A 24653-nucleotide genomic window follows, 5' to 3' on the forward strand; every position below is an offset into this window, starting at 1 on the left:
TGGGGGGAGCTGTCCGTCTATTGTTGTGCTTTCAACAGAAGGCACAATATGAGAAATTGCCATGCCCTGTGAGAAATTGCCATGCCCTGTGGACAGCACTTGATTGAGGCCAATTTCATCCCACAACAGGCTAATGACCCCAAACCCACATTCAAAATGTGTTTGCAGCAGTTTGCTCTTTCTACGTCTTACTCACGACTCAGATGGACTGTTTCAGGAGATTATAACCTTCACGAGAGACTCCTAACCACATATTTGCGTAAATATTAGCTGACACTTTAGTAAAAGTGATTTTTGTGTACCCCCTGTTTGAAATAACTGATAAATTTAATCAACAATTTGTTTTTTGCACGGGCAGACTGACATTACTTCTGCTGCAGGAAATCTTTGCACATCTTTGCAAAATATTTAGGCAAAACTATCAGTTGTTATTGTGTAATTGAATATAAATATTACTCAGGTGTGACTTTATTGATACCCTTTGGTAGATTTGCCTGTTGACAAGAAAGACCAGCATCTGTAATGATTACATGTGCAAATAAAATATATCCATAAAGATGTAATAAAACGAGCCTCTGTAATCTAAAGACAAATAAAAGGAATGATGCCACACGTAAATTAGGATTTAGTCGTGACGTGTCTAGAGCTGCTGCTTGCAGGCCCCGTACCTGCACTATGCTCATTTTCCCCGTTATTTTGACGCTGAAACATCTTGTAAAGTGCTCTAAAAGACGCACCGACATTCGTTTCTCGCTGGAATTATGATCCGTATTTAAATAGGAGCACTGATGGCTGCAGGGTTAGCTCCTGTGTGTGCTGAGCAGAGGTCTGTCACATTTCCCTAGTAGTTATTAAAATTTCTTATAAATATCCATCCAGACTTTAAACCTTCCCGCTCGCTGATTGGTCAGTGGGCGCTCACGTGACCAAGCGCAGTCAGTCGCTGTGCCGTGCCTCGAGCCAGCGCTGAGTGGAGCCTGTCTGCCAACAGCTTCAGCAGTGGCTCTATCTGGATCCTACTTCACTCACTGACAATTAAAGGAGGCCCCCCTTTTCTTCTCGTTTTCGAGGATTATTCGTCACCATGGGCGACAAAAAGAGCCCTACCAGGTAACGCGACCAACCGCCGTCGATTCGGAGTCGGTTTGTCCGTGTCGGGATCAAGATTCGGATGCGTTTCTCTCTCAGGGATCGGTTCTCCCTTTTTCAGCGGGTATGCCACAGCTAGCTAGAATAGTGCAGTCACTATGGCGGCTTCTCGCTCTCTACAACCCAGTCACTTAACAGACAAAGAGAAATGTTTCAGAGGAGACGCCTGGCATTCCCCGGAACGCTCCCCTGTTTTCACGAACCCTTTGGGTGGGTCACTGTCGAAATGGGCTTTGTTTGGTACCGGGTTCGTCAGCCGACCTACTAAGCTTCGATATCCAGTTTTTTTTAGCAGCGCTTCCCTGGCTGCTGCTAGCCTAGCTGGCGATACAGTCGGACGGTGTGGAGTCACCCGCTTCGCCACCGTGGAGATGGATTTAACCGAGGAGCCGTACTTGTTGGCCGGACCCGAACCTGACGTTAATGACAGCCCCCGCCACGCTTTGTTCCGTATTAAGAAGCTGCTGTTTTACGCGGCGGGTTCACGTTTGACACCGTTTCTCGCGCTGGTAATTAACGGAAGGTGTTTTGTGGTATTTCTAAGTTGACCTTACACATCTGTCTCGTTCGTTAGGCCGAAAAGACAAGCCAAACAGATCGCTGACGAGGGCTACTGGGACTGTAGCGTCTGCACCTTCAGGAACACCGCCGAGGCTTTCAAATGCAGCATCTGCGATGTGAGGAAGGGCACATCCACCAGGTAACGTAGCGCTCCCTCTCCTCCTCTCCTCTCCTGCTCGTCTGAGCGTCTCGGTTTTCTCCTGCCTGCAGCAGCAGTGTTGCATCGCAATTCTCGGGAACTTTGATCGACAGCCCGCGTGTCTGCGAGCGGATGGGGGGACTTGTTGATCGAGGCTCTTGCGCATCTCTGCGGCCGCTGAATGGATGATCTTTTAGTGCTTTATTTCGAGAACGACTAACATCGTTTGCTTTTCATGCATTCGCCTAGGTAGGCTGAAGAAGAGGAGGTGGAGGGTACTGGGGTGGGTGGGTGGGAAAACAGACCTCATAATGGCTGCATGAGCGTCCCTGAGAGGGCCATGGAGTTAAAGGGAATGCATGATGTCAGGGACCTGTAGGATTGTAGTGGGGATTGTGGTGGCAGTCAGCGTTATTGGGCTTCAGGCTGATGGAAGCTGGTAGATGGCGTGTTTCTTCCTTCAGACATTTAATTCTTCTGTCTTTCTGCACATTTGACCCTTGTGACCTGGTTTGCTTAAAACTTTGATAGTCCCCAGAAATGTGTGATGATTTAACCTAAAGGTCCACCGACGTGGAGGTGGCTATGACAGATGCACACTTTCAAATCGGGCCGCCCACGGCACTTTCACCACACCAATGGCCTTCTAATTTTTGATCCCATGCATTTCCCCTCCAAAAAAACTTCATATCATGAAACTTCGACCCTTTCAAAGCTTGTTTCTGAACCACCACGTTCAAAATCTTTCTTTTGTTTTTAAGTTTTCATATTTTATCATAAAAAATAAATAATTTAGTGTTTAGTTTAAACAAAAAAGAAATAGATGTATATCAATAGATGAGCATTCTTGAGTTGTTTTTTAGCTCCTTGGCGATTAGCCAAGTCTGCACAGGCATGAGTGATAACTGGCTTTGTAAAAAGTGGTAAATATCAGCTGATTTACCGCTTTTCCTCCCTTTTCGCTGCTGTTTAGAGACACTTATTTCCAGATTAGCACAGCGTTGATGGTAACAGAAGTGAGTCTCGGGCAATTCCCCTGGGTAAACTTTGCGATGCCACTGTCTTATGGGAAACTTTGTGACGGGATTCCCTTTCAGTTTTGTGTGTGGACGCCTACCCCTTCTGAGGAATGCATTTGGTGACGAGCAACTTGTGCTGCAGTTGGCTCACGTCATCAGTTACAGAATGAGATGAGGTGACAGATGAGTCATTTTGTGGCTTTGTCGACACGTCCCTTGCACTCTAACCTTTTTCAGCTGTGGCTTTTACAATAAGTGGCTTGACTGACAACTCCAGCAGCACCGCTTAGGAGAGAGTGCACGAGCGGGACCAGAAGATCGAGCTGAATCTGATTCGTCTGTCTCCCCCTCTGCCTGTGATGCTTTCCCAGCAGCGTGTAGGCTGGAGACCACAGCTGACAGTGCTGGCTGAACACGCTGCAGAAAAACAGGAAGCAGAAAGAAGCATGTCACAGGACTCGTGTTCCTGTGTTCTGGAAACAACCCGGCGTCTGCTCGTGCTGAATGGGAGCACATGACATCACTGGAGTGTCTTTCACAAATTCCCGTTTGATCTGAATTGTTAACCTTTGATTAATGCAGTTGCATCGTTGTGGGGCTGCCTCTTATTCTAATGAGAACTAATTAGCCGTCTTTTCCTCGTCGTTTGATGTACTCCGGCTAAGCAACTTGCTCTCAGCTAAATGATTTGCTCACCGAAGGCTGTGTGTGTGGATGTTTGTCTGGTTCCTTTTATCTGGGGCTGTGCGTTGAATAAGAGCGTCTGCATGAGGCCACAAGTGTAATTGTAGAGCAGAAGGATCAAGTTTGAACCTTTATCTAGTCACTGGATTTTGCTGCCAAGTCAAACAGGATTTTAGCGAATGAAGATTCTCGTTCTGTTGGATCTGCCGGAGGAGGTGTCCACACGTCCTCCTAAGAATGGGAGTTGAAATAAGGATCTTTTACATCTTGACCAGAAAGAGGTGACGCGCTCCAAAAAAAAATCAGCTGATTATCTGAACTGGCCAATTATCAGGACGCTTGGCTTAATCGCTGATTTTCTGAAATCCAGCTCTCTTTCCTCTGGTCCATGACTACCAAGTGCTGGTTCATGCTATCAATAACAGGTCTGCCAGGGTGGCAGGGAGCTGGTGCCCAACTTCCGCCATCGGAGCGGATGGCTGGGGACACCCTAGACAGGTCGCCCTCGGTTTAGAGTCTCCACATGCATGTTTTGGTATTTGGGAGAAAACCAGGACGCCCAGAGAAAACCCACACATGCATGTGGAGAACATGCTAAATCAGCACAGAAAGCTGCAGCCGAGACTCAAACCCTCAACCTTCTCTGTGGGGTAGCTGTTCTAGCATGCAGCCCTTAATTATAGTCTCCATAGATAAATTTTATCGATGCAGATTGGTGCTGGTCAGTCAGAGAAAAGCAAAGATGTAAAATCTGTAAAAGTGCTCAATCCGCTCTGAGCGCTCACATAATACAGTCGCCAACCAACTGTAGTTTAGTCACAACGTTTAGTTTCCTGTAGTCCCAGCCTAGTGAGAATTTATGTTGTAGAGCCTAAATAAACAGATGTAGATCGAGCATCGTCCGTAGTTTTTTTTTTTTTTGTTTCTTCATTAATGCATTCATTAATTCATTCATTAATTCCAGTCTGTTGTTGAAAGCTGCTGGTTGAACAGATACAGCATGTGTCACCTGCCAGTATGATGAAATCCTCTCTCACAGCAGTAGGGTTAAAGTTAGTCCTTTTATTAAATGTAATATGTGGAGAGAACATCCACCATCTGTTTTGTTACAGCGGTCTGTAGTTGCCCCCCCCGACAGCAACTACCTCTGATTTGTGCTAATGAAGGCAGGAATGTCCGTTAACGAGAGCAGAACTCGGGCTTTGGCATCTGCATGCTAAGAGAGACCCGCTCTCCCAACGCACCTGTTGACCCAGTCCAGCTCAGCGATGAAACGTGATACCCGCGTAGGCTAAATCTAGCTGTCTGCCTCTCTGACACTTAAACAAGAAAGTACTCTGCTGTTTTCACCTGACCTCGCAGCTAATCTACAAGTCCAAGCAGCCCGAGCCTCCACAGCCCAGTTCTTCTGCAACTGGAGAAGCTTTGCATTAAGATCCCCTGTGAGCTGCTGTGGTATTTAAATGTTGCTGCCGTCTGAACCTGATCGCTGTGTGAATGTGACGGCGTGTGGTTGCACATCAGTGTACTATGTGGCACTATTAGGTATGCAGCTCTGGTAGCCCCGGGCTACAGAGAAACCATGAGGAGAAGCTGATGATGATCACAAGAAGTCCAGATGTTCCTCAGCCTTTGACTGCTCTGCTGGTATCTGCTCATTTTATTTAAATGGAATATATGCACCTTTTTAACACAACTGTCTGATGTAAATGTGCTTAATATAATCAGGACTCTTGACTGCTGAAAGACCCGAACATGAACCTTCACAGCTTGCTGTGATAAGAACACACAGTTGTACTGCTCCTGTTTTACATGGAGAACGGGAAAACTGGAACTAAAAGCTGATGTCTAGTTTCTAGATCTCATTCTGTGTATCTTCATGCTAATCCAGACCAGAACCAGACCTGCTGATCCATTTTGAAGCTTCACAACGTTAGATGACAACCAGCTTTGGTCTTAATGAATAGAGGCCGTTCTGTCTGTGCTCTGAGTGGAAGCTAGTGAGATGTTTTTCACAGTCCACATAATCCCTGTGGTCTCCACATGTAGGTCACCTGTAGTCTCATTGTATTTTTCCACCACCTTCAAGATGCCTGTGGCCTTCTGACCCCATCAGGAACACACTTTGGGTCTGGGTGAGGTAACAACCAGAGTCGGACTGGATCGGTTTTGTCATGGTTTAACGCTTAGCTTCAAAACAAGTGTGTGTGTGTGTGTGTGTGTGTGTGTTGCAATGATGGACTGGAGTCATTATAATCCGTGGATTCCACCACTGTCACATTAAGGCAAATTGTCTGGGATAATAGAATTACATAAGAGGGACATGCTGGTGCTCAATTTATATTCACACTTCCTCAGCCCCCCCGCCCCCTGCACAGGCGACAGTGCACCCCCTCCTCGCGTGCACACGGAGGAAACGGCTTTTGCGTATCCAGCATTATCAGCATCTGCACGAGCGCCAGCGTCTAGCCCTAATCTTCACGTGCTAATTGCTGGCTTTAAAAGTTCTTAATTACTTCATGGGATTTGGCAATGAGTGAGTGATTAAATACAATAGGCAATTTGGCAATCTGACAAAACAAGAGAAATGTGGAGAGAGCTGTTGGACCGAGGCTCCTCCCATTTAGGAAAGCAAAATGAGGTAAGAAAAGGAGTGTGACGAGGAGGAAAGAGAGGAGACAATACATGCAGGGGCAGACTAGGACGCAGACAGGAACTAGACTGTGTCTCTGCACATATGTGCTTCTTGAATCGGGGGGGGGGGGGGTCAGTAAGTGGGGGAGGGGTGCTCACCCAACCAAGAGTACCCGCGGACCAAAGCAGAGCTGCACACATCGTTACCCCAGGACAGAAAGACTGGACTAACGCTTGTTTTTCCAGCAGCTGAAGGAAAAACAGCTCTGCTCTCCAGACAAGGATACTCATTAGACATAAAACTGTAACTGGTGCAGAAAGCCTTTTTTATTTTATTTGTTATTCCATCTGAGAGTGTTGCCCAGAACACTTCCAATCATTTGGAGCTGAATCCTGCCAGGAGTGCTCAGCATTTAGAGTTTTTGGTGTCGGGTTTCCGTATCGTCTGGCTTTTGTTTGCTTACTAGACATTGTTCTGCTTGTGTAAAGCACAAGAGCTCGCTGTGATGATGAAGCCGCGTTCCCTTAAGCAGTGCCTCTTGATTATTTGTTGAGCTAAGTCCAAGCGTGTTGGTGGTAAACAGGTTGGCAGCAATATTAGGATGAGATGATGCTGGAGACCTTCAGCTGGATCCTCACGATGTATCTGGGACTGGAAATGAGCAGCTGGAAGGTCTGTGGGATGAAGATAAATGGTGATGGGGCTAAGAAGGAACAGAGAGAGTGATTGAGTTAGTGGAGAAGAGGAAAACAAACAAGTGTGACAGGGCTGCTGGTGGAAGGAGTTCATATGAGCCCCATGCTTCTGCAGCTTCGCTGTCAGGCTGTCCCAGCCTGAAAGGTCAGTTCTTAGACAGATTTGTCAGTGAGAAGATGAAGCATCATTTACACATAAGCCGACACAGTTAGACGTTTCCCCATCACCAACCAGGTTTAGTATCTAGTTTTTCCCCTTGCAGCTGTCTCACGAAACACAGAAATGTGACAGTCTCCCTCCTCCAGAGCAGGAAGGTTGGTGCTGACAGCGAGAGCTTTTACAGCCATGGTGACCAAGCTGACAGCTATCTGTAACTTCCCTTCATTTGCTCTGGCTGGTCTGTTTAACAAAATACACAAGCTACATGTTTGATTTTTCTGAAATGTTTTCATCCATCCATCCATTCATTTTCTATACACACTTTATCCACGCAGGGATAAAGTGTGTAAAGTCAGGGAGAAGATGCTAATTCCATGCAGAAAGACCCCAGGCTGGGATGTGAACCCAGGACCTTCTTGCTACAAGGCAACAGTGCTAACCACTGCACCACTGTGCAGCCCCTGACATCATATTTTCAGCATTTTTTCATTAACAATAAAACAAAATTTATTATTCTATGGGGTCTCATAAATTCTGTAACAAATGCAGTATTGGAACATAGTTTTTTGTATCTAGCAGCTATGCTTGTGTAAATTTACACAAGGTCTTAAAAAGCAAGAAAAGAGTTTTATTACCTCCATTTTGTCTTTTGTCTTTATTTTGAACGTGCGTACATACACATAGTAATACACACAACATAAGTAACTTCTCCTTCTCATATATGTATATATATTTTTACACGCATTCAAAAGGGAGTAGGAAGAAGCATCCGCTTATTTAATCTCACCCCTTTCTCGACATCAAATAACTAATAGTTATTTAATGTTGTCCTGTAGTTTTTGGCAAATTACTTTGCAACATGTTCACACAAATGGCACATGGTTTATCAAGATTGTGTCATAAATACAAACATTTTGTGTTTAGACACACACTTTTGGACCTTCTTCTACATTGTATTTGGTCAACATCATGAGTTTAAGCCTTTGTTTTAACAGCATGATGTTTGGACATTGCCTCAATTCATCACTCATTCTGTTTCACACACACACACACACACACACACACACACACACACACACACACACACACACACACACACACACACACACACACACACACACACACACACACACACACACACACACACACACACACGCACACACACGCACTAAAAGTTTTTAATGTTGTTCGGACTCCCCTCCCTTTTATGAAACAGTTTTAATAATAATAGTTTACTTTATACATTAGCTGTGCTGTTTGAAATGGAACTATATCTGGAAATTTTAAGATTTGTGATTTTAAAAATTAAGAGTTTGTATGATCTCTGTAACCAGTGCTATGAATGACCCTTAGAGCCCTTTTTTGTAACACAGATAATGATGATAATGTACATTTATAGGTGTTTCCCCAAACCTCTGTACAGTAATTTAAATATGTGGAAATAAGTGAACAGTATAAAATGCGGAGTGACTTTTGGTCCAGAATGTGTTGACGTTATTTAATATTGAGATGCTTCTTGAGATTTTATTGCTTGTATATTTAATGTGAGCTTTCCAGCTGATTCTATTGTCTATTATTACACCGAGAAATTTGATCTCCTTCACTCTTTCAATTCTCACACCATCAGTTTGGATTTGTTCTTGTAAATTTAGGCTGCTGTTCCCAAACATGATTTTAGTGATAATTTTTTCCATTCAAACATTTTTTTTTATTTTATTTTTTGTAGTTCTGAGTTAAGCGTGTGTAGGAGTTCCTTGAAGTTATCCCCAGAACAGAAAATATTTGTATCATCTGCAAATAAAATTAACTTTTATGATTGTGACACCTTGCAGATGTCATTAATATCAAGAATGAACAGTTTTGGACCAAGCACTGACCCCTGGGGAACACCACAAACAATGTCCAGGCATGATGAGTTGATTCCATCCAACTTCACACACTGCTTCCTGTCGGTCAAATAATTCCTGATCCAGTCTAGTGCCACCCCCCTGATTCCGTAGCGTTCCAGTTTATTTAGTAGGATGTTATGATTCATTGTGTCAAATGACCATTAAGCTTTACATTTGTTTTAACGTACATTTGGATTGACCTTAAAGTTGTGCCCTCATTTGTTTATAGCTTCTTTTTTTAATTAATATTTTAATATAGCTGCTGGCGGCATCTCTCTGTTCCACAAGCAGCAGTTTGGGTGGGAAGCGCAGCTGCACAGTTTATTTATTTGTTGATTCATGCTAAATCGTTAAAGCGAAGCACTGCAGAAACAAACTGCATGTTGATGATTGGAATATCGGATGGACCCTAGATTGACGGTGCATGAGGGTTTTCAGCATCAGGACCACACAAGAGGATTAGAGGAGTTTATTGCAAATTAATTATCAAACTATGTGACAAAAACGTTGCATTGACTTTATTCTTCATTACTGTGCAGCCGTCGGTAGAAGGAGTGTATTGGCGGGTGTTCAGCCTCAGCGGTGAAAGAATCCAGATCCTCTGGTTTGTTGTGATTTAAGAAGTCAGAAGGAATCGCGACTTCTTGTTAGGTTATCAGCTTCTCCGTCGTGGGAGGGCTGTAGCTGTGATGAGGTTAGTCCTAAAGCCAGTGTTTCACTGGCTGGAAGCTTCCATCGGCAATGGACGTGGAGCCGGGGTTTCTGACTTTCATGGTCAAAAGGAATGCCAGCCATGGTGGTTCATGTTTGGTCATCTAATCAAGTCTGATGTAGCAGCAAAACACACACCTGCCAGGTGCTGTGTTCAGCCTACACATGAAAATGAAGACTTTAAAAGTTACCATCACCTCTGCTAATGTAAGTCACTTTCAGCTTTTCTATTTTGGGGAAACTGTTTCACTAATTTCAGCAGACAGCAGTAACATTATCTTGAAATGCATTTCTGAATGACTCAGCTGGTGTTTGTCATCCTGACTTGAGTCAAAATGGTCTAAAAAGTATTTTAACTGAGTGAAACTTGTAGATTTAATCTTCAGCTACCAAGTAGAGAGTGGTGTGCTCAACTAGAAATCCTCACAGCTCTCCTGTTGTGGTTGCAATTTGACACAACTATTAATTTGGAGCCACCATGAAATAAAGCTGTTCTTCTTGCTTCTTTTTAAATGCAGAGTGTGAGAGGTGGCCGTAGCGCTAAGCCTTTAAACCCTGGCTGGAAGGGCCAAATGAAATGAACAGTGTTTAATGCCTCTGGGCAGTGGGAGAGATTGAAAAGAGCTTATAGCCCGAGGCAGCTCTTTGGGTGCTCTCTCCACCCACCCCCACACATGGCTGGAGGTGACAGCACCACTTCTCAGAAGTTCTTCACCATCAGCTTCACAGCAGCACTTCAGCTTATCAGCTTTAACATTCTGATGAATAAATCAGACACCAGAAGCGTGTGCTCAAGGTGGATGCGTCACCAACATCCAGACCAGTTGGTTTTCTTCATAGTTAAGGTTCTGGGGGCAGATCTAAACTTATAATGCACACTCATTTAGTGTTGTCAAAAAAATCCATACCTAGATATAAATCGATGCTAAAAGTGGTATCTAAATTAGATATTCCATCCCTGTGGTATCGATATTATACACAGCCTTCTTCAAGTACACCGACACGCACGACAGCCAGATGCCGTAAAGCCGCCTCCGCCTCCCAGACAAACAGAAGAAGACGCATGGCTACATTGCAATTTCCCACGCGAGTTGTCTCCGATTCAAGTTTTGTCTGCCAAATAAATAAACAAAAACATATACAGCAAATTTGGGAGGCGCTTCACAGCCCAACTTAATTAGCATACCAAGTCCGACGTGTAGTTGTATATTCACGCTTATGTGCTTAAAGGAAAACTCCCGTTTATTGCAACCCGGACTTAATTTCTAGCATGCAGTACGTTTGTTTACTCACGCTGACAACTTAGGTGCTACTTGGATTCCCCGGGGTATTTAGATCCATCGGCGAATCGCCGTCAGTGTATATCCATATAACGGGTGCGGACGGGCACCCATGGTTCAGCCTCGAAATAAGACATTATCTGCACCAAAACATCTCCATGTCGAAAGGTTTTGTTAGGAATCATTAACGTGATTCCCTGTTCGTTTGGAGCGGGTCTGGTCTGGGATTTCTAGGCGTGAACAGACTAGCCGCGGCTAATTAACCGGCGCTTTTAATGACGTCACTGCCGTGCGCCAGTCTGTTTTTATTAAGATTACCGGTAGATGTATCTTTGTCCTACTGTGGAGAAATTCGTTTTCTCCCTTTATTGACCAACAAGAGTTGTTCAAAAGTAGAGAACAAAACATATGGCATTACATCTTATGACAAAAATGCACCTTAAACAGAGTTTAAGCAGCAAAACATCACTCTGCAAATAGTGTATATATAGTGAGACAATTCATGATTTAAAGTGTTAACTTTCGCCAGTTTTTGTATGCACGTTTTAAAAAATGCTGATACTTTACACACTTAATTCTTAACATTTAATTTTTGCAATATAAATTGAGGAATGTTATTTTTTGAATAAACTTGTTCAATAAATTGGTGTTTTTAAATAGTATCGAGTTTTTCCCCCAGTATCGAATCGAGTTTGAAATTTTAGTATCGTGACAACCCTACACTCATGCGACCATTAGATTTATTAGTTCACACCCTTTTTTCGTCAGGTGTTGTCATTTCTGTAGTTAAAGGAAGTCTCATGAAACTACTGTCATTAATAATCAGCGTGGAACATCTGGACACACCTGCTTTCTTCTGAGCTGTGTTGTGGGCTTGGTTAGATTCAACTAGAAACATTCTTGCAACATGTGTTGGGGTCTTTTTTTTTTGTGTATTTGACATGACTGATGAAAATCCAACTACAGAAGATGAAACAATTGTAGCTAGCAGAGCAGGCCTCTGGGCTCGGCGCCCTACATCTGCTCGGGGGAGGGGAGGGGCAGCATCGTGGGATTCTGCACATTGACCCAGGCGTTCACACAGATGACCGCATGTTGGTTGTCAGTCAGATGGATGCCAGAATGTTATGGGTAGCTGATGAGATCAAACCAAAGCCCTGGAGCATCTTCACACATATCTGAGACACATGCTCCAGGGTGACGCTCCGACGTTGTTTCCAACCAGCTCACAGGACAAGTGTTTTTGTTGTTCTTCCGGCGATGTAGAACGAGGAAGGTCTAAGTCTGTGTACTGGTGGTGATTCAGTCTGAGTAAGCTGAAGGGATGTTAATATAGCTCTTGATGGGCTGTCCTTGGGTGGAGAACATTGTTGTCTGTCGCTGTGTGCATTCAGCCTGGCAGGATATAATTGCTTGTCCTCCGCACAGCACTTCAAATAAAAGAGCTGTGTTAATGAGGGCTTCCCTTCATCTCTCTCCACATCGCTCTGCATCGCTCATTCACACTCTTCATTACCGTGTCTCGCCATCAAGCACTCTAGATCATTGTTTTTAGACTTTGTGAAGAGGATTCCCTCTGAAACGGCAGCTTTGGACTCTCCGGTACCGGTCACGCCGAGCAGCTCCGGCTGGGCGGAGGTGCGTGTGAGGGGAGTGCACTAACCACGGGTGTCAGTCCGACTGAATTAGGAGCTTTTAAACATGATGTCAGTTATTTTGGGGCATCCCGTGGAGGGAGTCTCCCCACTCCTTCCTCCCCCGTAGTGGGTGGAATTTAGGGGTGAGCTCTGGAGGAGCTGTCCATCATGGCCTATTGTTGCAAAGTGGGGGAGGTAAATATGCTGTAAGCACTCACAGCAGGACACAATTCAGCAGCAGGATAAACACACACACACGGACGGACACACACACACGGACAGATTCTTCAGAAATATCCTGCCACACTGGGACCTTGGAGCAATATCAGCAATAGAACACGGGCTCACTCCTGGGCATGCCCCCAGGGTCATTTCCAGCACTTCTAGAGCTGTATGGGTCTTTATTTGATTTGGTTTCTTAAAATAATAATTGCTCCCAGTGTGGAGCAGGTTTCACCTTGTCTGTGTGGAATCATTTAGATATGAGCTGTTATTTAAAATTGTCATAATTATGCTAATTTTAAATGGAATCAATGGGCAGCACACTGTACACTTAATACAGAAGTGGCGTTAAAGCCGGCTTCTCACTGGGCTGCCACTGTTGGTGACTGCCTGGAACAATATAATAATAATAATAACAACAACAAGAGTTTCTGTGCATGCTCCCATCTCAGACGTTTGTAAAGCAGATACCCACAGAGTCGCTGAGAGTATCTTCTGTTCCTCAGTCTAGTTTTTGAGAGAGCAGAAATGTGAGACACCTAATGTTGGTGGCATAAAGACAAACTAGGTTATGAGGGCACTTTGTAGCTAAACTGTAACCAGAGGTCTTAAATGACATAAGTGTTTTTTTCACAGGCGACTTTTCACCTGAAGGCCAGGGGTGTTTCTCAATGTCAAGGCACCCGGCCTTGCGAGGCGATGTCTTGTGTATATGTTTATTAAATAAAAAATATAAGCGAGTTACTCCCCACTAGCCACCGAAGCTGCAACTACTAAGCAACTAACCAACCATAGATGACTTCTTTGGATCTAAAAAACAAAAAACATTTTTAATTAGTTGACTTACTTTTAAATTTGAAAACGTCCCCAAAGTAGCTGCCGGCTTCTGGTCCGCCATCCTTTTGACAATACTGTAGTGTATTCTGTAGGGTTGTCACGGTATGAAAATTTAACCTCACGGTTATTGTGACCAAAATTATCACGGTTTTCGGTATTATCGCGGTATTTTTTAAACGGTGTTGCATATGTTCAGAAAGCATTGATAGTCCTGTTCTACACAAACTGAAATAGTTTTGAAAAGGTTTAACAGTGTTTATTAAACCTAAAATAACACAAAGCCTTAGCAAAAGTGCAACTTTTCACAAGTAAAGGAACAAATAGCTTATTTTTCTGGAACTTGTTACAGTAGTCAGTGCAGGTTTAAATTATACAAATCCAAACATTCAAAACATAAACAATATGTAAACAAATCAAAGAAACACCACTTGTTTTCTCATATACTTGTTTTCTTCATTATCAAAATGAAAATCTAAAACTCCAGTCCACACTTGACTTGAGCACTGTACAAGTCAACCTTAAAAAATATGTATTTAAAATAAATAGCCACTTTAAACAAATTACTAAAATAACTACTACACTATGTAATCAAATCCAAATGTTCAAGTATAAATGGCATTGAATAAGTAAACAAATCAATGACAAGGAACTAATTGTATATTTCTCTTCATCATCAACAAATAAGATGCTTCATCCAGCAACAGGGTGTCCGTGACACGGTTTAAATGCTGGCAGAGGACGCTGCGGCTGCAGTATATAGTGTCTCGTTGCATTCTCCCTCAACCAAAAGTCCTCACGTCATGCATTTCAGCTAAAATGCTAATGTTAACTTACCTTGCACTGGCTGTAGAGACGTGGGTGATGGTCACGCAGATGTGCCATTAGATTTGAAGTGTTGCTGCCTTTTGCAGACACTTGTTTCCTGCACGTTCTGCAAACGGGATAGCAGTCTTCTATTAACTGTCCCTCAGCATTTTTCAGAAATCCCAAATATGCCCATACTTCCGATTTAGTCTTCTTTGAGGGCTGATGGATGTCCTGGGCGCTGCCGTCTCCTCCTTCGGCCATTATTTCAGCTTCAAAGTTTTGGTGCCGTTGCAAATTAAAAAGTGCGTGTGCGCGCAGCGGGAACTTCAGCTGAAGCGACGGTGGCTGGTAAGGGTCATCGCGCCGAAACCGCGGCCACGGTAAACCCACCGAGATAATTTAGTTTTTTAAAAACTGGACGGTTATTTTTATTGTCAACTTTTTTACCGGGGTTTACCGCTATACCGGTTACCGTGACAACCCTAGTATTCTGGGTAATTTTTGACCAAGGCTAGGCTACAAGGCACCTCCCATGTATCCTCGCTCAGTTAGCTAAACGGCTAACAAACAGAGAACACACGCCTCGGTAGAACATGAAAATTGGAGCACGTCTTGGCGTACCTCTTAGGCAACCGGGGCGGGGCCAAGACATCAAGTCAAGGTTCCTTGGCATTGAGAAACACCTCAGATGTATCGACGAGGATAAACTTTAGAGGTTGACCAATATTGGTTTGGCTGTTGCGGATGCCGGTTAGTAAAGGTCATGGTCAGCCGATGGCCAAAATGTGCTGCCAATATTATGGGCTGATTTTCATGGTCGATACCAAGATGATTTAATTAACCCTCCCACTGTCCTAATGGGTGACCTCAGGTGAGGTGGTGCCCAGTCCTCACCCCTGCCAGGTGGACCTCAAGGGATAAACCATCAACCCTACTCAATGGTCAACTTTCCTCGCGGGGTCACACCCATTAGGACAGTGGGAGGGTTCAAAAATGTCTAACATCAGTTGATTCACGAAACTAAATAATTTTTTGAACACGGAGTATAACCAGCAGTTAAATCTTAATTTTATGCACTGCTCAGTGTTCTAATCAGACATCTAACTAAAGTTAATCAAACAAATTAGTAAACTAACCAAGTATTAAATATTTAAAACTGGTCAATTATAGGAAATTTTAGTCTAAATTAATATTTTGAGCATTTATTAAGCAGATGTTATTTAGGAACGTAAGAATAAATGAAATATTAATTCTGCAGCAGCAACGGGCTGCCCGGGGATGTGCCTGATTATATGTCGGCTTTACTAAGGTGTTATATCAGCCGATGGCGATATATAAAAATGGTAAATATCAGCCTGATATATTGGTCTACTCCTAGTAGCATTCCAGTTCTGCAGCTTTGCATGCTGGAATAATCCTAAGGGTCAGAAGTTCTAAACGGAATGCAGCCCTTGTTAACAAGTCTGCCCTTCCAACTCTTTCAGGTCAGGTCAAACACATATATATCTAAATAAACAAATTTAGATGATTAAACATTCAATGTTGGTCTATCTTTTATGACTACAGGATCCTGAGATATTCTATTTTTCCACAGAAAAACATATTTGTACCATCAACACAAGTTTAGACTAAATCCAAAGGAAAATTGGATTTCCCAGCTTCCACCCAGCATTCAAACGCACCATGTACGCACAAATCAGTCAGGTGCGAAAAGAGTCTCAAAAGGATTTTTGTACTTGTAAACTGATCTGTGTGTAATGTAGTTTTTTCCGTGTGTACCAGGTGATTTGTGTGTGTGTGTGTGTGTGTGTGTGTGTGTGTGTGTGTGTGTGTGTGTGTGTGTGTGTGTGTGTGTGTGTGCGTGTGTGTGCGTGTGTGCGTGCGTGTGTGTGTGTGTGTGTGTGTGTGTGTGTGTGTGTGTGTATTCAATGATTTGTATGTGTAAGAACTGAAGTTACACACAAATGTAAACACAAGTCACAAATCAAGAGTTACACATACACACACAAATCTAGGTACACACACACAGGTCTTTTGAAACTTTTTTTCTCCCCATAGAGGAGACCCATCCAATATGGCGACAACACTGTTAAGTTCTCCATCGCCCAATGGGACATCTATGTATTCATGTCTATGTGAGAGAAGATGTTGATGTTTCAGGCACATCCTGTTGCTTTTTGGAGTGTTGTGTCAGTAAAATTTGAGCAAAGAAGAAGAAAACAACTCAATTATAAGGATTTAGAGTTTATATTGAATAAAATATATTTTAAATGATAACAGTGGGATTATGATAGAAGCGTTGCCCACAGGGCAGATACGATGGATAACCTAACAGAAGGTCACTCTTCCAAGAAGGAAAACTGCTAATTGTGAACTAGGGCCGACCGATATATCAGCCGACCGATATATCATCCGATATTGGGGTCATTAACAGTATCGGCTGTTGGCCAAAAAGACGGCCAATCTGGCAGACATTGCGCTACCTATCCAGCAGATGGCGCCAGCTATATGAACTCATGTTGTGTGGCTCCGCCCCTTTGAACTTTGAACACAAATTATTGTTTTGGAACTTTTTAAAAATTTATTCTTATTTATGTTTCTTATGTGCAATTACTTCCTGTCCAGGGTGAATAAGTTCACCAAGTTGACTTCCACAGAGTGTTACTTTGTTACAAAGCACAAGTATTACGTTTTATTTATTGCTGCATTTTTATTATTTTAATATTCTTATCGGGATCTTCTGTCCCTAAACTTGTGTGTGTTGTTAGATTTTCCAGAGTTATCCAAGTCAGAAAAAACCTGTTGTAACCAGTTGTTTCAGCATAAAGCAATGGAAGGGAAGGCTTACATTCACCTACATAAAAAAACACTACAATGTGTGTGAATTCACTTATATTGTTTTACGCTCACCTAAGAAAACCAACTGCTGCCAGGTCATATTGGGCTGGTTATAAAATGCTTTTTCTGACTTTAACTCTGGGGAATCTTAACAAGACACAGTTTTACTGAGTGGTGGAATATTCCTTTAAGTTAAAATGTATTTGTGGAAACCACTGTTTACAAGAAAACATTTGAATGTTAGATGTATGCTGTGGCTGAGTTTGTGTGTTCTGTTGTTTTTGAGATTGCTAAATAAATCTTATTTGCATTACTTGGAAACCCGAGTGAGTTATGGAGACAGTTCTTTGGTGTGTAACAGAGAAATAAGTTTGCATCAAAAAGGCAGGGAAGGACGGGTTTAAGCTTAAGAAATTTTTTATTTATTTATTTTTTCTGTGAGGGAGATTTATCGGCCATTATATCGGCTATCGGCCTTTGTTAAAAGTTTTATATCGGTATCTGTCCCAAGAAAAGCATATCGGTCGGGCCCTATTGTGAACGGCATTTGTGAGAATGCAGTGGGATTTCTCCCATCCTTCACAGAAAACTGCTGCTGCAGGAGTTCTGAGCATGTTAAAATATATATAAAATCAACATAAAATGTAAAATAAGACAAGTTGTGACTAGATCGCAGAGCTTTCATCTGGTTTAGAAGGCCAATAATACTCCTGAGTATGATCAGGTCGGCTCGCTTCACCAACATAATATTGTTGTGGTTAAAAACCTTCAGGTGGCCCAGAAGATCACCGGATCCAGACGAGAGGTGTTGCAGGAATGTCAGGCACACGTTGGTTTATTTGTCCTTTTTACCCTCGTCAGTGTAACTGTTGCTGTAACTGCTTGTTTGTCTCCACCAGCCACAGCCCAGTAAGTTACTGGTGTTATTACATGTAATAGTCATTCCAGAGTGAAAGCTCCATCAGGATGTGATTGAGGGAATCGTTTAGGAATATCTAAAGATAGGGTAGAAGAGCATTTCTCTCCCACATCCAGTTCCCAGCTCCCGAGGGAGCTTCCCACAGAGCCGACATGTGGAGGAACCCCAGGCTCCAGTGTCTAATGGATCAACAGCCCAGGGCTCATCAGGATTCACCGCAGCTCGTGTATTGATCCATCAGCAGCGTAACCGTTACTACATGATGCTCTATTATACCCCAATTGATTGCCTTCTGATCAGCCCCCTCAAGGAGAGCCAACTTGCTGTGTAATAGGTCTCAGCAGGAGGAGAATGTAGCCACTTTATGGAGCACTTAAAGGAAACATTTCAAAGAAATGTGGAAAGTATTGAGAAGATGGATAAATGGTGAGGTTAGAAGTAGAGAGAGAGAGAGAGAGAGAGAGAGAGAGAGAGAGAGAGAGAGAGAGAGAGAGAGAGAGAGAGAGAGAGAGAGAGAGAGAGAGAGAGAGAGAGAGAGAGAGAGAGAGAGAGAGAGAGAGAGAGAGAGAGAGAGAGAGAGAGAGAGAGAGAGAGAGAGAGAGAGAGAGAGAGAGAGAGAGAGAGAGAGAGAGAGAGAGAGAGAGAGAGAGAGAGAGAGAGAGAGAGAGAGAGAGAGAGAGAGAGAGAGAGAGAGAGAGAGAGAGAGAGAGAGAGAGAGAGAGAGAGAGAGAGAGAGAGAGAGAGAGAGAGTGAGTGAGAGAACGAACTGTATGGTGTTGCTAAATCAAAACTGAGGCTAACCACTGCAGCAGCTGAAGTCGGTCTGACTTTTCACACTTCCTTTTAGCAGCAGTGACGAGTGTCTTTCACAACTGTTTGGCATGAACGTTCAAATGGAGTTTAGGAGGATCTGTCTGCAAGCTCACCCAGCTTCCTGTCCCACAATTATCCTTGTTGCTGGTTGCATTTTGGTCTGTGCACTCATCCTTCTCTTCCCCCGAGGTTCCCCCAGATGTTGACAGCTGGTGCCTATTAGGATCCAGGTGTGTGTGTGTGTGTGTGTTAGCTGTGGAGCTTGGTTCGTGCTCAGTGGGTCAGACTGGAGCTTGTAAAGCATCAGAATGAGTGTGTGTGAAAGCTACACCACGTCTGACCGAATCTCCATCTGTGACAAATAAGGCCAAGCCTGCAGTAATCAGATTAGGGGACCTTAGCAACATGCTGCCAATGTTCCACCTTGTGATCCTGTGCATTCGTTTTATTACAGCCATGAGGTAATGAGATTAGCCTTCAGAACAGGGATGCTGCACCAGGAAGCAGCTGATCAGAAGCACCTCTGGAGCATCTGGGTCCAGAGACCCCATTCTCTTGCTGCTGTTGGGGTTCAGTCACCTCTGTTGGCTGTAATGTTTCTGCGTTGATACGTGTCCAGAGCCAGCTCACCGCTCCACTACACCACTAATCCATGTTCATGCCCCGGATCTTCTCTGCAGGAAACCCAGGATAAACTCCCAGCTGGTTGCCCAGCAGGTGGCCCAGCAGTACCCCATGCCTCCTCCTCCCAAGAAGGACCGGAGAGAGCGGAGCGAGCGCACGGACAAAGAGCGTCTGCTCGGTGACGCGGAGCGAGCCAGTGGAGAGGGACGTCCTGAAGGTGAGCGTCCTGAGGAGGTGAGGCCAGAAGGGGACACCCCTGAGAAGGACAAGAGCGACCAGGAGCAAACCCTCAATGACAAACCGGACATAGAGAAGGACATTAGCCCCGCTGTGACGAAGAAGCCCAGCAACAAGAAGACCAGGTTGGTACCAGAGCCAGTACCTAAGCTCATGCTCGTGTCTGCTGTTCTGCCTGTAACCCGCCTCTGTTCTGTTCCAGACCCAAGTCGGACAACCATCAGAGTCCCCCCAGTGATAAACAGAGCATACAGTCTGGAAAATCCACAACCAAGACCAACAAGAACTCTCACATTTCCAGGTGTGTAAGCTCGCTTTGTCTGTTTCATGCGGTGATGATGCAGCACTTCCTGTTAGGGAAACCTTTTACAATACACACCCACTCTCACGGTTACTTACCTCCTTGTGTTTCACAGAGGAATGGAGCCGTTTAGTCAAACCCAACTGTCTGGTTTTCTTCTCAGGCCCAAACTGAAGAACATTGACCGGAGTACCGCCCAGCAGTTGGCCATCACAGTCGGGAATGTGACAGTGATCATAACGGACTTTAAGGAGAAGACCCGCTCCTCATCCACATCGTCGTCTACCATCACATCCAGTGCAGGCTCCGAACAGCAGCACCAGAGCTCCGGCTCCGAGAGCATGGACAAGGGCTCGTCACGCGCCTCCACCCCTAAAGGGGACCTCTCTGTGGGGCACGACGAGTCATTCTGAGCTCCCCCTCCGTCCTCCCTCTACTCCTGCTCCCAGTCCCCACCTCTCCCTTGGTTCTGGACTCTATGGATCCCAATGGGGAGAGAACCCTTTCCCATTGCCGCCCCTCCCTCCACACCACGATTCCCTGGATGCCGAGGATCCGGTTGAGTGAAAGAGACAGGCGTCTTTCAGGGAAATAAACACCTTGTTTGGGGACCTTCCCTTGTGGTGTGGCGTAGAAGACAAGAGCGTAACGCCCCGCCTCCACCCCTGACGGTAGCATCCAGACACTTGTATGTATTGTTTTATATTTGTACGTGGATGTGAGGCCAAGTCGACTTTTATTTTGTTTTTGTTCTGTTTTTGTAAAGAAGGATCTCTGCTGGGCACAATAACCACCACCACCACCACCTGAATAACTATTACTCCCCTTATTTATTACCTGTTGCACCTGTATACTTTGATGTTTTCCTTTTTCATGTTATGGAAGCTTTGCAGTGTAGCTCTGCTGTTCGTTCCCTCAGTGTTTTGGTTACATTGAAAATGTTAGAGGACACACACACGTGCACACACACTGGTGCTACATACACTGTGAAGCGGTTTTGCAGATCTGGGGCTGCCCATTCGCTCAATGTGACAAGTTCTCCGTCGTTTTTCTCAGCGACCCTGTCGAGACCTCCCGCAGGTCCTTGTGCTTCTCCGTGCGAGTAAGCGTGCACGTCGGAGGGAGGACCTCTGCTTCTGTGGTTGGTTTCATTTGCTAGAGCAGGCTGTACAGAATCTCCTGTCCTTTACTGTACAGTGTGTTGTGTAAAACACTAAAAAGCTGTCGATACTTTCTGCATCCATTCCGTGCATCGGCGTCGAGTTTTCCGGCTGAAGGCAGAGCTCTGGAGCGTCGATGTTTCTCTTTGTGTTTACTGGTGACTGAAGGATCCAGCTCCGCTTGGTCAAACCAAACAGCTGTAAAACAGACCTGTTGTGTCCTCCTGTGTTCCATTTCTCACTCGTTGTGCTCCCGAAGACAAATCTTCACCGTCTCCACGCTGAAAACGCATGCAACAACAACAAAAAAAAAAAAAAATTGACAATTTGATTGACCTGCTTTTATTTGTGATGATTTAAGACTCCTGTCTTTGAAGGCTAGATATTACAGGACTTGTTAGAAAGACAACTGTCCTTTAAAATTTTACAGCAGCAAGGCTTGTGTAAGGGTTTTAAAGAACGTTCACCTTAGCTGGTAGACCAACAGAATTTACTTTTAACTGTATGAAATTGTAAAAAGAATAAATGTGTATATGATATCTTAGTTTTATTTATTGAAGGACCAAAGGAATTTCATAATAATACATAGACAGATGAATAACAATTTGAAATGCAATTATCTAATGTGTGAGATGAATAACAGTTTAAATAAAGACTAATATAATCCATTTAAATGGTGTTCTTATTGTGCACTCGTCTCTGAGCGTGGGCTAAAGGGGCGGGGCTTCCCGTGTGGTGGGTGGGGCCAGATGTGGACATGGAGAAGCTGTCCGGCTGGGGATTTTGGCCTTTGCCTGACTCTGCTGGTCTGCTGTACGCATAGCTCCTACAGCAGGTCAGAAGCTGCTCCTGGAGCAGCGAGAACCAGGCTAGGTGAGCCCCCCCCCCCCCCCCCCCCCCCCTCAGAATCACAGGGACCAGGTTTAATGTGTTGCCCTCTCATTTCACACAAAAGGATGATAATCGTGTGTTGTAAACGATGTTTCCCATCCAGGAAGTGTGTGTTCACCCAGTTCTGCTTCAGAGCTCTAATTAAAATGTAATCGTGCTCATTATTACAAACAAAGACGAAATCAGTGTTCAGATGGGGGAAAGACTCGGGACTGCTGAGCTTGGATTTGAGAAGAAAACAGCTTTGTCGTGCACTCATCAGAACCGGGTCTAAATAGAAACCAAACACCTGCCTCAGCTGTCGCCGCCCTCACCTGACCGAGTGCTCCACCACAGAGAATTCACTGTTAAATTATTAACGAACGGCCGTTTTGCTGAGTATATGAATTGTTGCTTGTAAATAGACTTTTAAGAAGGTGCAAACACTATGAGTAACGGCATCAGAGCTGAAGTCTTTTGTTCCTTTTGTTGTTCTACTGCCCCCCCCCCCCCCCCTCGCGCAAGCAGTTCTGTTCTTGTGTGCGACCAGTAACCTTAATTTACTGTGTAAAGATGGTTACATATTTTAGCTTTGTTTGTTCAGAGACCCACGTATAGAATGCTCGTTTCCTTACTGTAGAAACTTAAACGTGAACTTCCAATTAAATGTATTCTAAAAAGTCATTTCTTCCTATAACAGTGTCTTGTACAATACTATTAAAGTAATTGCTTGGTTTAACTAAAAAAAAAACAACAAAAATACATGTAGGGGCACAACGATGACTCATTCTTTGTTTAACCCAGTTTTGTGTTTCTTTTTTTTTACTTTTTTATTTGACCTGAGACGTGTCACTGTTTTCCTCTCCTTGTGAAACGGTCACATTCTGTTCCTGGTGTGGAAATGTACGCTGCATTTTCAGCAGATCACGGCTCCTTGTCTAGCTCATGATGTGAAAACTCTACATGTTTCTGGCATGTGCACGACTTTGCGCTTATAGGCTAACCTGATCATTTCCTCTGCTTCAGATAGAAATGTCTATTTATGAATTTTGCTTGTAGTTTTTCACAAATAAAAACTGTCAGAGTTGTAATTTTTTGGCCTGCCTCGTGTTTCCTCATTGACACTTTTCGTTCTGCAGGTGTAGGTGTGTTATGTTACTTTATACGTAAACGAGTTCACCTAAATACACGGAAAAGACTACAACACACTGTTTACACCCTTTTCCCTGCATTAGACGCCGATAGAAAACACACGGAAACTTTCACATCGTAAAAACGATCAAATCCTGCTGCCGTCTGCTCCGGCTCACTTCTGCCTCCTGAAACAGGAGCGCCAGAGCGTTCTCCCACAGAGGTCGACTCACAAGGGATTTTTATACTGGAGACCACTGCGGATTTGTTGGAAATAACAAGTGAACTTGTTCTTTAATGAAGGGTAAAAACTACAAATCCCTCATGACCCTTATTTAGGCCCTTTCTCAGATGCATGTCTTTTTAATCTGTTTATAAAAATGTCTTCACCAACACTTTAGTACTAAAAAATAAGTCTTCACTTAAAATGGCTAAGAAATGATTTATCTGCATCACTTTATAAGCATTAATAAGTGTTTATTATGCATTATTAAACGTGAGAAAGAGACAAGTGGTCTGTTCATCTTGCCAAACAGTAAGTCAAACTCATTTATTTCATCTAGAGTTGCTTTATTGAACATTTCAGACTTTGTTACCTCCTTTTTGCACAATGAGCATTTATAAACATAATTTTTTGGCATATTTATGTACTATGTATGTATCACTGCATCTCTAAATATCCACAACTTTTAAAGTGCTGTAGATCTTTACAAAGTATTCCATAATAAATAAATAAAATTGGAATTAATTACATAAAGTTAATTTCTTTCTGAAACTCTTTTTGAAAGCTGATTGCTAAAAAGTTAGCTGAACTAAAAGTGAAAAACAAGAAAATACTCAAAAAAATCAAAGGTTAAAAAGAAAATGAGAGAAGAAAATAAAGTTAGACTCAGCCCACTTGGTTACCATGACAACATTGCATCAATTAGAGAGGGTACCATACCATCCAGCAGAACAGAGCAGTGCTGTTTTTGGCAGCCATCTCAGTCTTTTGGACGAAAATGCATTTTAGTTTTAGTCAGTTTTATTCTACAAAGATTTTGGTTTTTCTTTTTACAAAAATAAAATCTAATGACATGTTAGTCTTTAACAAATGAATTGAAATGCCGCACACTCTGAGCTACTGGAGTGAGTTTAATTGTTTGGGCTAAAGGAGATGGGACCGTCTCAGATTACCCAGATGTTGCCAGTAAAACAATCTTTTCCCTTTTCTGATGATCATACAGATCTGTGCGTCTTTCATTGTTTTTACAAAAGAAATGTATGATTCTCTTTCCTCACCAGAGAAATATCTACACACCATTTACAGAGTAATAAAACGTATTTAGTGTTGGA

General features: G+C 43.5%; 1 protein-coding gene across 1 annotated transcript; it reads left to right on the top strand.

Annotated features, from left to right (window-relative positions):
• The first annotated feature begins 943 nt into the window (after window positions 1-943).
• On the top strand, window positions 944-20739 carry rybpb (RING1 and YY1 binding protein b). Its single transcript, XM_070549849.1, has 5 exons — window positions 944-1110; window positions 1724-1849; window positions 19676-19981; window positions 20059-20157; window positions 20321-20739. Exons 1-5 carry the CDS (start codon window positions 1085-1087, stop codon window positions 20568-20570), a joined length of 807 nt encoding a protein of 268 aa, XP_070405950.1. The 5' UTR covers window positions 944-1084; the 3' UTR covers window positions 20571-20739.
• The last annotated feature ends 3914 nt before the right edge of the window (window positions 20740-24653 follow it).

Source organism: Nothobranchius furzeri, chromosome 3, assembly GCF_043380555.1.
Source record: "Nothobranchius furzeri strain GRZ-AD chromosome 3, NfurGRZ-RIMD1, whole genome shotgun sequence".
Taxonomy (NCBI): domain Eukaryota; kingdom Metazoa; phylum Chordata; class Actinopteri; order Cyprinodontiformes; family Nothobranchiidae; genus Nothobranchius; species Nothobranchius furzeri.